General features: G+C 41.3%; 1 protein-coding gene across 2 annotated transcripts in view; it reads left to right on the forward strand.

The window, feature by feature from the left end:
• LOC115524061 overlaps window positions 1-14282 on the forward strand; it is a 51432-nt gene that overhangs the window by 21974 nt on the left and 15176 nt on the right. For both annotated transcript variants that reach the window (XM_030330410.1, XM_030330409.1), the window contains exons 7-8: window positions 2702-2797; window positions 12070-12196. In XM_030330410.1, the coding sequence (XP_030186270.1) occupies window positions 2702-2797; window positions 12070-12196 (223 nt within the window). The remainder of the gene's footprint in view (window positions 1-2701; window positions 2798-12069; window positions 12197-14282) is intronic.

The following is a 14282-nucleotide window of genomic DNA, read 5'->3' on the forward strand; positions in this document are numbered from 1 at the left end:
GAACTATAACAATGAAAAATAGAAATAGCACTGATGCTGAAGTCTGCCTCATGTTAGCAGTAATATTCTTTAATGAATACATGAATTAATTATAAAAGCAAATAAAACAGCATCCATCTCATAAGAGAGGCATTCAATAAAATTTTATTTCTGTATTAGGATTTATCAAAATGTATATATTATATTAATCAGTTTTATACTTCTTTTTTTAAATTTTTTTTAACGTTTATTTATTTTTGAGACAGAGAGAGACAGAGCATGAACGGAGGAGGGTCAGAGAGAGAGGGAGACACAGAATCTGAAACAGGCTCCAGGCTCTGAGCAGTCAGCACAGAGCCCGACACGGGGCTCGAACCCACATACCGTGAGATCGTGACCTGAGCCAAAGTCGGACGCTTAACCGACTGAGCCACCCAGGTGCCCCAATCAGTTTTATACTTCTAAAATTGATTAATAACTGCAGAATACATTTTTAATACCTTAGAGTTTTATAATCCCAAGATATTTAAAAATTTTAAATATCCGTAAATGTAGTATTTTTATTACAGAGATGTATAACAGGATGAAATTGAAAAGACTTGCAAATACAAAATTCAGCAGAGTAAGTAGAATGAAAATACGAGTGAAAACATAAGAGGAACACCTGTATGGCTCAGTCAGTTGAGCATCCAACTTCAGCTCACGTCCTGCCTGATCTTGTGGTTTGTGAGTTCGAGCCCTGCATCGGGCTCACTGCTGTCAGCGCAAAGCCTGCTTCAGATCTTCTGTCCTCTTCTCTCTCTGACCCTCCCCTGCTCATGTTCTCTCTCTCAAAAATGAATAAAACATTAAAAAAATTTTTTTAAACACAAGAGTAAAAGGGAATGATGTAAAATTTTCAACCACTGAAGAAGAATCTGCTCACATTTTGGGTTGTTTGGGATTTCTTAATGGATGATGATAGATTCCAAATTGCTGGGAATTTAGATTCCATCGGATACACTTAAGAGAGTGGTGTAACAGATTTTATTTTTAAAGGCCAGTATTTGCTATATCCTAGAAATCTCATGCCTTGATACTTTAAAACTTATGATGAGTGAGTTTAGACAACCAACCTAAAACTGTAAAGATAGTACATCGCCTTTCAATGTTCCTGTGGGATGTAAGGGGACCAAAAATGTTTTGAGGCCGCTGTGTTTTAAGGCCCAAATGCTTGGTTTTCTCTCTTGTTCTGTGAGCTGCTCCCAGGCCTCCCAGTCACTGCTTCTGCCCACTAGGGTCAGGCACAATGGCTCTCCATCACTGATAGAGAGGCAGAAACGCCTCATGAGCCAATGACAAGTTCTTCTTAATTGTTATAATGTGTAAAATGCAATCTTAGTAATGATGTTGCTTCCTTCATCATGTGTGTGTTTGCATGTGTGCATTTCTGTCTCTCCTAACATACACCAAGTATTCTTCCTGGTGCTTGGGATACATAGGGTAGAAAACAAAGGTCCTTGCCCCCGAGGAGGAGGCTGGGAATGCAGTGTGCATGTGCGTGTGTGTGCATGGGTGTGCACATGCGCTGTGTTATGTATGGGGTGGGGAAGTCAGATAGTCTTTAAAAGGCATAATAAATACACACATGCTCTAGTTTGTTAGAAGGTGGTCATTGCTATGGAAAAAAGAAAATGTCAAAGGGAGCCTGGCTGCTCAGTTTGAAGAGCATGTGACTGTTAATCTCAGGGTCATGAATTCATGCCCCATGTTGAGTGTAGAGGTTACTTAAAAATTAAAAAATAAGTAAAGTTTAAAAAAGCGTCGAGCAAGATTAGCAAGTTTGGGAGTCTGGGGAAGGACGATGGTTGGGGTGTGATTTTAAATAGATGGTTGAATGTAGTCCTCCTTGAAAAGTCAGCCTTTGTGTACAGACCAGGAGGTGAGGGCATGAGCCTGCCAGTGGGGAGAGCGTGCCAGGCAGAGGGAACAGCCTGCGCCAAGTCTCCAAGAGGCCTGTGCGCAGGGAGCAGAAGGGTACCTGGGTGATGACAGCGACAAGGGATCACGGGCCTTGTTAGTGACAAGGGAGCAGAGGAGTTAGGACTTACTTAGGACTTAGGTTTGAGAAAGATCTCTCAATCTGTATAGCAAATGGACCGGGTAGGGCTGGGGGGCAGGGAGGCCTGTTGGAAAGCTCTCCTCATCCAGGGAGCGGTGAGGGTGGGAAGTGAGAGGGGTCTACCCAAATGAGACGAGGGCAGTGGCAGAGGAGATCATGTTCCACATCTCTCCCATTTCCTGATGCTTGGGATGTGGGGTGCAAGAGAAAGGAAAGGAAGGGACTAGAATGACTCTAGAGTGATAATATACTAATATTTTAAAAAATACGCCAAAAATATGCTCCTCTCTGCTACATTCTTACTAATCTCAGATGTTTGGAGCCACTTTTATAGAGGGCAGCTGTGGAACGTGGAGAATGTACAAGAGGCCTTTTAGGATGATACTCGGGGCCCTACTTGGTTGCATGCTCTCCTCAAGACTTTGAGGAAAGAAACATGAGAAAGAAAGAACTGAACTGGAATGAGTGGGATTTGACAATAGGCCTGATAATCCTCTCACGAGAATATCTCTGCTCAAAATGTACATAAAATGAAGGAAATAATTAATAGCAAAGCGTGTAAAGCCCCATTCATACAATTCTGAACAGGCTTTTTTCCCCATCCTTTTCTTTTCCATGCAGCCCAACAGAGGGCAAGTTCAACTTCGAACCGGATTACAAAGCCATCTGGTGCTGAAACAGGGAAAACTGCTTCAGGGAAGGAGAGGAGAAAAAAAGGTACTTGGTTCATGCTTCAACTCTCCTTCCCTCTTCCTTCATCTGTAAATCACTTCCTCCTTTCCCGGGTTGTGCAGTCCTGCTACTACAGTAATTACCCCAAACGGAAAAACTCACTTGGAGAGAAAGAAGACTCCGTGTCTTGTGGTTTCACGGAAACCAAACACAGAACAGCTTGGCCTTGTCCACCAGAGGGATTTCTTCGGCACATTCAGCAAGCCAGCATCCATTAGGGGGCGTGGGCTCGTTTGGCAGTATCTGCAGTAAACAGCTAGCGGGACCTGGTTGATTCAGCTTGGAGACTTCTCTTCTACCCTCATTGCTTAGCATCAGAAACGGAGTCATTTAGAGGGAATTTTAAGAAATCACCAACTCCATAACCTCTGAGCAGGACTGAACAAAGTGAGAAGCTCTCCAAGCATTAAAGGTTCAAAGCTCAGCATTAGGGAACATGGGTTCTGTGCCCAGCGCTTGCCCTGGTGCCTGTATCTCAGCATCCTATTCTGCAAACCAAAGAATTTGTGCTCACAGCTTCCTAAATTCCACTCCAGCTTTAGCATTTTGAGGACACAGCACAAGGGGCACCTTGGTGGCTCAATTGGTTAAGCATCCAACTTCGGCTCAGGTCATGGTCTCTTGGTGGGTTCGAACCCCACATAGGACTCTCTGCTGTCAGCACATAATCTGGTTCAGATCTTCTCTCCACCTCTCTCTCTGCCCCTCCCCTGCTCACACATACTCTCTCTCTCAAAAATAAATAGACATTAAAAAAAGTAAAGATAAGCACAAGATGATCACTAGAGGTGTCATGAGCACAGTCTGGGAAACTCTTTGTGGAGGCTAACCTAAACTCATGTTGTTTTGTGTTAGTCCATTATATATATATATTTTTCATACAATTAGTGTGTGGAAGGTGACAGGCCTTTGTGATGTAACTCGTTGCCCTGTGCCTTTTTCTTTCTCAATTTTAATCTGTTTTTGTGGTCTTTTTCCTATTTTTTAAATTATCCTGTGTCTCCTCTGTGAAATCTCTCTTAATTAGATAAATACAAATTCTTAGGATCTAAAAAGCCAAATGAAAGTGAAAAGTGAGAAAATTTATTAGACCTGTCTCTGTCATCTTGTATAAATACAGTCTTTCCACTGGGTAGTACTAGTATATTTTGGAAAACCTACTAAAAGAAAAAAAAAAGAATAATAATAAGAGCCATTCTAGGTTATCACTTGTTTTAGACATTTATTTACCATTTAGGGATATTTTCAATCAAAAATCCTTTCGGAGGAGTTGATTTTTGAGCATTCCTTTTGGGATGAGGATGATCATTGGTCTCCAAGGCAGGTGGCCCTACAGAGGACAGTCCTTACACTGGGCCAGATGACATCTGAAGGCAGAGGACTGCTGGGTCACTAGTTCTAACTCTCCATATAGATCTAGCAGAAAGTGGTAATGAGGACAAAGACTGAATCTGTGTATCACGCTGTGCGGTTAACTTGACATTGCACCAAGACCCAAAGGTCAAAATCTGTATGGGAACTTCAAGACTTCTCAAGGCTGGAGAGAGGTTCTGACCACTTCTATTTGTTGAGACTTCCTGATTAAAAAAAAAATTTTTTTTAAGCAAAGAAGGTTAAAAAATTTCATAATACTTAAAGTCTTTATGTTTAACAAGCTAGCTCTTCTAATACATATAAAAACATAGAGAATGCATGCATAACCTCAATAGGCAATGACAGCAGAGTCTGAATGTAAGGCCTTCGTGAATGACACCTCCTGTGTGCCACCATCCCGACCCAAGCCCCCCAACCCCCCACCCTAATGTAGGCCTGGAAATGTGTAACCCTCAAGAAGGTAGATAGTTTGAGAGAAAGGTCAAAAAGAGAGCAATACAACTGTTCATCCTCCAGCTTTTAAATAATAGCTTTGTTGAGGCCCATGTCACAATAATACCTTTCAGCTGCTAAAACCTGGCACAAAAATATCAGGCTTGCCTCTTTTGACCTTAAACAACAGAAATATATTGTCTCACAGTTCTGGAGCCTGGAAGTTAAGATCAAGATGTCGGCAGGGCTGGTTCCTTCTAGATGTTCTGAGGGGGAATCTGTTCCATGCCTGTCTCCTAGCTACTGGTGGCTTGTTGGCAATCTAGTGTTCCTTGGCTTATAGATGCATCACCCCGACCTTGGCCTTCATGTTCCCCACACATTCTCCCTGTGTGCATCTGTGTCCAAGATTTCCTTTTTATAAGGACATCAGTCATACTGGATTAGGGGCCAACTCTACTCCAGTCTGACCTCATCTTAACTAATTACATCTGCCACGACCTTACATCCAAAAAAGATCACATTCTGAGGAGCTGGGACTTAGGACTTCAACATAGGAATTTGGGGAGGGAACACAACTCAGTTCATAACAGGGGGGGTTCAGAATGTAGTTTATAAACAGGATACACATCTAGGAAAACAAATAGCCACACAAGGCAGCATCTTTCAGGGGCCAAACATGGACACTGGGTTTAGAGAACCCAGTGAACTCAGAGAACCCAGGGATGGACACTGGGTTCAGAGAAGGGCATTGTTCCCCAGGGGTGAAACTGAGGAGGAGTTAGAAGTTGACATGTGGAAAGAAAGGACTTACAGGAAGAAGGATTTGAGAGAGGAGAGAGGCTTAACAGTGCAAGCCCGAAAGCCTACAAGTTTAGCTGGAACAAGAGGATGTGGGTGGGTGGACCTGTCAAAAACGCTAGGTCACATTAAGGAAGACTTTGCATGTCAGGCCCAGAGTTGGGACTTGATCCAGTAGACAGTGGGAGCCATTAAAGTCTTTTGGCTCTCAAGGGATTCTGTGCCTCAAATGAATAGAAAAAAAAAAATCCTGTGTTTAATACATATTTATTTTATAGCTTCTTGTCAGAGCAGACCATTTTCCAGAGTTCACAAAGCAAGTGAAAAAATAGCTTCCCACATTGGATAATTACTTTCAGTCATAAGGTATTTGGTTGGGGGTGAGTTTTGTCTTTGGTAGAAGAGTTCTACCTGCATCAAAATAAAGAGTCAGATGGAGCTGATTTATATTAACCTCTTAAGGGTGGAGTCCAGATGGTTTCCATTTGGTCCCAATTGGAAACAGCAAAACTATTTGTATGCTTGCCCCTTTGTGGACAGGAGGCTTTGGCCTGTTGCTTGGAAAGTTGAACTCACAATACTGTATGAATCAAAACCTCCATTCAGAAGCCTGACACCCTTTATTATTCCTCCTGAAACGTGTAATTACAAGAACCTGACAATTTTACATTTAGCAGCCAGTTGTAGGTTGATAGAAGAGGAAAAGTATTCCATTTCTGTGCCTGCAGAATTTAGACATCTGTTCATCTAAGCCAGTCCTGCCTCGAAGCAGCACTGAACATGAAGATTCATTAGATCAGTGGTTCTCAAGCTCAAGCAGCATCAGAGGCACCCAGTAGGCTCATTAAAACACAGATTGTGGGGCCCTGCCCCACAAAGCACCGAATCTGTAGGCAGAGGTAAGGCTGAAGAGCTTACATTTCTATCAAGTTCCCAAGTGTTGCTGATGCTGTTAGCCCACTTTGAGATCCACTGCTTTAGAATTAAAAGAAAATCAGATCACCTTCTCTTGATTTATTTTGCTCAGTGAAGAAAATCAGGAGGCAGAGTGAGACTTCTAGATGCCTCTTCTTTGCCTTGGACACCACAGAACAAACAGGACCCAGGCTTGTTTCTGCTCCAGCTTCTCTGTCTCTTCCAGACCCAGTCTGGCCTATGTCTGAGCCCCCTGGCTCTGTACCAGGGGTGTGTGGGATTTGGGAACCCTGGGTCTGAAGGGTGATTAACACTCAAGTGAGTGATATCTGTTCTGGCCTATGCCTAATCACAAGCCTGTCAGGTCCATAAAGAGCCAGAATATGGCAAAAGATGGGAGGTCACCGAATGGTCATCAGGAATAGTCTTCTGCAGATAAGATAGCGTCCCTGAGCCCCATTCAGCAGGTCCTGCCATGTCACCTCAAGGCCCCAAAAGTTGCTAAAAGACTCAGCAAGGACTCAGGCGTGCCCTGTCACCTGGGCCTGCTCTGTTTCCTAGCCCAAACCCCACACTGTAGTTTCTAGGTGTCTTAATTGTCAAGGATTTAGGACTAGGAGGGCCAGTACATGACTTAGACATGTACTGAGAGCAAAATCCAACCATAAAATGGTCAGTCTACAAGCTTGAGATTGATCAGACCTTTGCTACAGTACCAATGCCACCCAAGTGCCAAATTCACTTCCCCAAAGAAGGCATTGTTTATAACATAGCCGTGGTCCATAGGAACACTTTGGCATTAAGGAATGCAAGCATCAAGTTTAAAAGACAAGATGTAATCTTCAAAACAGTTTTATTGGTTCCAGATCCAGAAGTTACTGATTAATATCCTGAAATTATTTTACTTGGGATTTTATCCTGGAGTGATAGTCAAACAATGGAAACCTTTGTGGACATGTTCCAAGGTCCAAGGTGTGAATCACCCAACACTAATTACACTTTGCCTCCTTAAGTCCTGCAGTCAGTGTTCTGGTTTATAAATCTGTGGTAATTACATAGGAAATCACACATATTCCTTGTTGATGGAAGGAAACTATTTTAAGCAAGTTTTGTTTGTTTTTTTTTTTAATCAGCCTTATTAAGAAGAAGGTCCTGCTCAGACCTGGCATCTTTAGATGAACATTTGAGTAGTTCTTAAGCCAAATAGAATGTGTGATGTCCAAGAGAATATGCAATGCGCAGCTGTCCTGGTGATCCCAGGAGACACCAGAGAGTGAGGGGAAAAAATGAGGAACCTCTCTGGGGGAGCTTCTGGTTCCATGAAAATTTTTTACACTTGACCTTTGAGTACTGGCCCACATAGGAAATAGAGTTCTTTCCAGAAAGACTGAAAAGAGGTTTATCAACTGGGAAAGAGAGGGCATTCTAGGCAAAGGGAACCACATGAGAAAAGGCTCAGGGGGTGAAAGTGCACAGAGTGTTCAGTGTATGGGAAATGTGATGTTCACTGCATAGTGGTCACTGAGAGAGTGGCTGGAGGTGTAGCTGAAAAGGCCAGAGGACCCACGTGGCCAAAAAGCCATGAATACAGTTGAGTTGGGGTTTCTGCTGTGTGCAAAGTTAGAGCCATGATTCCTCTGAAGCAAGGCAGTGACATGATGAGAATTGGATTTTTGAAAAGAACCTTGGGCAGCATTGCAGCATGTGTTTTGGAAAAAGGGACATCTGGGTGAAGGGAGAGAGACCAGTTTGGAGGCTATCACGATAGTTCAGACATGAGGAGCAAAAGTGCAGAGTGCAGTGATAGAAAGATGGTCCAGGTATATTTAGGAGGGAAATCTGAAAGGACCAGATAGCCAGTTCAATGAGGGTGAAAGATTCTGCAGTCAGGGACAGTTGGGGGATCTTGGCAATTAACCACAGAGAAAATGGGATGAAGCACAAGGTTGGGTGAGTCCAGACGGATCTGTGGAGAGACTTCCAGAGGAGGTGTGCAATTATAAGAAGTATGTATCTGATCCTCAGGGAGGCGGTGGCAGAAGGGGAGATACCTTCCACAAGGAGGTTTTCCAGCAGGGCCGCTCTCATTCCAGTGTTTCAATGACTTACAGTTTCCAGAAATGAAACTGAGAAGACAGGCAGTAACATTTGTTGTGTACTAAGTACCTCTACAACCATTACTTCACCATGCTTCCCAGTCGATCCTCCCAGTGCATCTAGGAAGTGAGTATTATCTCTGTTAGAGCAGCGAGGAAACTTGGGTTCAGAGAAGGTAAGTGGCTTTCTGGGGAGTCCCACAGAGTTTTTTAGAGAGAGGTTTTAAACCCAGGGATTCTGCTTTCTCTACACCCTCCTGCCTCTTAGTCACAATTGGCATTGCTGTGCCGCCACTAAGTTCTCGGAGACAGAGGAGTGTAAATTAAAATAGTCATTGTCTGTGAACTTGTTTTTGTTTTAAAGAAATGTTAAGATTGGGGGAAAATAGGTTGGGATGAATACAGCTGGGGTGGATCAAGTATTACCAGGGGCTGAGTATGTACTCACCTTTCTTTACTCTGAGGAATTTGTTTACTATTCAGAGAAAAGTATTTGGTTCTGCTTAAATTTTGGATAAAGGCCCAAAGGAGGAAATCCCTGTGCTAAGCAACATCAGTCTTCCTACCCTCTGACAGGGCACTGTGACTCCCTAAATTCTGCAGAATGGTTTGGACCAGCACTTTCCAAATTGGTTATTTTTCATGAGCAGAGATGACATTGCGACCTTGCTTTCCACCAGTTGGAGGGGAATTTGGATTGCTTTTCCCCTGGGGATGCAAGTTGTACCAGGCCAGTCACAGGCCCGGAAGCCCCCTTCCTCTCCAATTGCATACATTTGTGCCGTGCTGGCTAAGTCGGTGGGGTGGCAGGGGTAGACTCGCAAAAACTGTTTCTTTCCTTGTAGTGCTCTAGTGCTCAGCAACTGCACAGGAATTTGGCCTTTGGCCTTAGCTACACTGGCCTCATGTTTCATCACCACTGCTTTCTGGCAAAAAGGGGACAATAAGAAACGAGTGCCACATGTGATCAGTATCCACATCATTAATTATTCTGAGCAGTAAACTTAACTTTTCAAAGGCACTATGTTTGTGAAGAGATTTTATAAATAGAAAAGTCATACCCTATTCGTGTTCATAAATGGTCTCAAGGCATTATTAGTTCCCTTGTACTTGGAAAAACAATAAACAGTGAGATAAAAGTTTCCACAGTATGATTACACTCTATACTCTATTATTCATTGATTCATTCATTTGTTCAATGGTTATTAAACACCCACAGTGTGTCAGATACCGTCCTAATATATTAGCACTGTTAAATTATTTATAACAGCTGTCATTTGCCATCATTCCCATGCCCTGGATGTGAGAACAAATACATTTGGACAAGTTAGGCTTACCCCCAATGAAACTAAATGATGGGCTAGTTTTCATCCCTCCAACTGTGTTTTGAAGGAAAATAACAAAAAGTCCAGCTATAGCACCTTTCCCTAAAAGGAAAATAACAAAAAGTCCAGCTATATCACCTTGCCCTAAAAAGTCATTCTCTTTCATGAATTGAAAACTTATACTTGGTTATCATTGACTCTTCTCTCTTCCGTGTTCTTCCTACACACTAGATAGCGATCACTTCATGTCAGCTTCAGATGGCAGGGAGTTTGTCTCTTCTGTTCCCTGTTGGATTCCCAGCACCTAGGACAGTGCCTGACATCTGGTAGAGCTCAAAAATATCTGTTGAAGGGGCGCCTGGGATGGGGATCTGACTTCGGCTCAGGTCATGATCTCACAGTCCTTGAGTTTGATCCCCACGTCGGGCTCTGTGCTGACAGTACAGAGCCTGCTTAGGATTCTCTCTCTCTCTCTCTCTCTCTCTCTCTCCCTCTCTCTCTCTCTCTCCCCCTCTCTCTACCCTTCCCCCCTTGCTCTCTTTCTCTTTCTCTCTCTCAAAATAAATAAATAAAATTTTAAACAAAGAACATACTCTTTTAAAAAAATGTGTTGAATGTTGAATGAATTCAAGTACAGAAGAGTCCTGTCTAGCCCTTGGGATTAGGTTCTCAAGTCAGCATATTAGGCAAAATCAGTGTATAGCTAAATGATTCTTTTTTTTAAAAAAAATTTTTTTAACGTTTATTTATTTTTGAGACAGAGAGAGACAGAGCATGAACAGGGGCGGGGCAGAGAGAGAGGGAGACACAGAATCTGAAACAGACTCCAGGCTCTGAGCTGTCAGCACAGAGCCCGACACGGGGTTTGAACTCACGGACCGTGAGATCATGACCTGAGCCGAAGTCCGACGCTTAACCGACCAAGCCACCCAGGCACCCCTAGCTAAATGATTCTTTACAATCCTTTAAACTGTACCCCAGTGTTTATAGCAGCACTTTCAACAATAGCCAAATTATGGAAAGAGCCTAAATGTCCATCAACTGATGAATGGATAAGGAAATTGTGGTTTATATACACAATGGAATACTACGTGGCAATGAGAAAGAATGAAATATGGCCTTTTGTAGCAACGTGGATGGAACTGGAGAGTGTTGTGCTAAGTGAAGTCATACAGAAAAAGACAGATACCATATGTTTTCACTCTTACGTGGATCCTGAGAAACTTAACAGAAGACTCTGGGGGAGGGGAAGGAAAAAAAAATTATAGAGGGAGAGAGCCAAACCATAAGAGATTCTTAAAAACTGAGAATAACTGAGGGTTGATGGGGGGTGGGAGGGAGGGGAAGGTGGGTGATGGGTATTGAGGAGGGAACTTGTTGGGATGAGCACTGGGTGTTGTATAGAAACCAATTTGACAATAAATTTCATGTTAAAAAATAAATAAACTGCCCACACAATAAATGTATAGAGGTATATTATTTCCAAGTCCCGTGCAGTTTCTTGCCAACTTTGGAACAGGTCATTGTTTGTTAGCTAAGCCCCAGATGAAGTAGTTGGCTAGTGTTTAGGGGGTTATATTGTACACAAAGCATATAATTTCAAACACTTGGAGGCAATCTGGCTTTGGGACCAGAGACTCAGATTTCCCATCTCACACTTACTGAGTGAATTAGCTGGCATGTCCATGGCTATTTATTCTTCTGCATCCTCTTCCTGTCTTTCTCTTTGCCAAACTCCTAAACTTGAATGGGTATAAATTAAATGTGTACATGATGCCATTCCATAGCACTGAGTGACACTGAACTTCATAAAAGCTGAATGGACCAATGGGGGTAAATTAGATTCCAGGACCACTGACCTCAGTCATGAAGTCTACAAAGGCAAGATGGTTCTTTCTACTTCACATTTGTCCTCCTAGAGTTCAAAAAATGTGACAACTTTGCAGATTCTGAATCCCTGGGTAAGGACTATCACTTCCCTAGGATCAGTGAACAACTTGCTTATCTTCTACTAGGAAATTTCTAGAAACATTGATTTTCCTCTTTAGCCAAAGTAAAGGCAACAATTTAAATCTTAAGTGAGATTTCCTTTCATACAGAGCAATTTGGGACTTGCTATTATAAAGAATAAAGGATGTACTGAGTACTTTTTTAAAGGATTTCTTAAATTACATCTATTTCCTTGAATATATTCCAAAATAAATCTACTCACACAAGTCAGATAAGTATAATCTTAAAAATAAAATCAACTTATCTGGTGGTAAGTGGGGGAGCTATTATCTAAAAATAACAAAATACTATTATTTTCTTATAGGAATCAAAAAAATTAAAGACTCGGCTGGTCCTTGGTTAGTGAAATTGTATTTGGCAGATAATGGCATAGATGGAAAAGGAAAAGAAGGAGAAAATGGCTTGTTGGAATTCACTCAAATTTTAACACGGTGAGTAGAAAATTAAGAGGTTTTATTTGTTCACCTTCTAAAACTCGGTGCTTTAGTTAAATTGTAGGGACAACAATTTAATTGCAGTTTATTAATAGTGCTAAGTGAGGGTTTTTAGCTCTGAGAGGAAAGCAGGGACCCACCTTGGTCTTGGTTTGTGATCTTAAGGAAAATCCTGAAATCATAAAAATGGCAGACAGTTGTATGTGAGCCCACAAAGTGGTCCCAAAGACCTCACTAGAAGCCCCATTTTATGAAGTTGGCAACAGAGGAAAGGCAGGAGTTATGACCTCTAGATTTTTTTCCCCTAAAGTCAGCTATGTGACCTGAGGAAGAAAGGCAGACTACTCAAGTGTGAGCACTTTTTTGTTTTTGATTACAAAGTTGTCCCAAACTACTTAGGCAGAAAGAGCATTTCTCAAAAGCTCCTGGAAAACAGAATATTTTCTTGCCATGTTTATGCTGACAACCCTGGACATCTCTCTGTCCAGCTCTCCTGAATCCAAATACCCAGTGGGCCAAGCCACAAGTCAGCATTTGCAGCACAATAGGAAAGATTGCCCAGTAGAAGACTCCGGGTTATACCATGTCAGGATATTAGTACTTATAGCACCTTAGGGTAATCAAGGGCAACAGAACATGCCAAGGTTGGAAACTTGAGGTCTTGATTGATGGCTATTATTTTACCAGAAAAAGATTCTTTTTTTTTTTTTTAATGTTTATTTATTTTTGAGAGAGAGAGAGAGAGAGCACAAATGGGGGAGGGGCAGAGAGAGAGGGAGACATAGAATCTGAAGCAGGCTCCAGGCTCCGAGCTGTCAGCACAGAGCCCGACACGGGGCTCAAACTCACGAGCTGTGAGATCATGTCCTGAGCCGAAGTTGGACTCCCAACCGACTGAGCCTCCCAGGCACTCCTAAAGATTCTTTTTCTAATATGCTTTACTTCTTTATTTAGGAAAGTTAGGAATTTCCCACTTGGATAACTTTGCTACTATTTTTATAATAATTATATTAATAAACTTCATTTTATTACCCTTTTAATATATTGTTAGATTTACTGTATTGCTGATGGTTTATCCTTTTGTATATTGCTAACATTTTGGTAAGAGTTTTCACATCAGTGTTCATGAGGACTATTGGTCTCTACTTTTCTTGTAATGTTTTCCTCTGGTTTGGGATCAAGGTGATTTTGGCCTTACAGAATGAGTTAGGAAGTGTTCCCTCCTTTTCTATTTTATGGAAGAATTTGTGTAGAATCAGCATTATTTTATCTTTAAATATTTGATGAAATTCACCAGTGAAGACATCTGGACCTGGAGTTGTCTTTATGAGAAGATTTTAACTACAAATTCAATTTCTTTAGTAGATAGAAGGCTATTCTGGTTATTTGGGGAGGAAGGTGTTAAGCTTCGGTAGTTTATGTCTTTCAAGCAATTTGTTCATTTTGGCTAACTTTTCAAATTTATTGCCTTAAAGTTATTCATAATATTTCCTTCTCATCCTTTTCCTATCTGGAGGATCTGCAGTGATGTATCCTCTTTTGTGCCTGACATTGATAATTTGTTTTCTTTTTTCCCCCCAATAAATGTGATTAGAATTTTATCTATTTTATTTACCTTTTCAAAGAACTCACTTTTGGTTTCCTCTAATGTTTTAGTTTTTTTCAATTTCATTGCATTATATTCTTATTTTTATTATTTCCCTTATTCTGTTTACCTTGGCTTTAATATGTGCTTTTTTTTCTAATTTATTAAAGTAGAAGCTTAAGTTACTGATTTTAAACTTTTTGGTTTTCTAATGTAAATGGTTATATTAATACCAAGGACTTTTTAATTGTATCCTGCAAATTTTGATACATATTTTTATTGTCATTCAATTCAAACTATTTTCTAATTTTCCTTTTGATTTCTTTGACCTGTCGGCCTAGTTTCCACATATTTGTAAATGTTTCAAATATTTTTCTCTGGTTGATTTCTTATTAAATTCTGCTGTGATTGGAGAACATACTTGTTTTATGGCCCAGATTATGATCTGTCTTGGTAAATGTTCCATGTTTACTTGAAAAGAATGTGTATTTTGCTGTT

Source organism: Lynx canadensis, chromosome C2 (assembly GCF_007474595.2).
Source record: "Lynx canadensis isolate LIC74 chromosome C2, mLynCan4.pri.v2, whole genome shotgun sequence".
NCBI classification, from domain to species: domain Eukaryota; kingdom Metazoa; phylum Chordata; class Mammalia; order Carnivora; family Felidae; genus Lynx; species Lynx canadensis.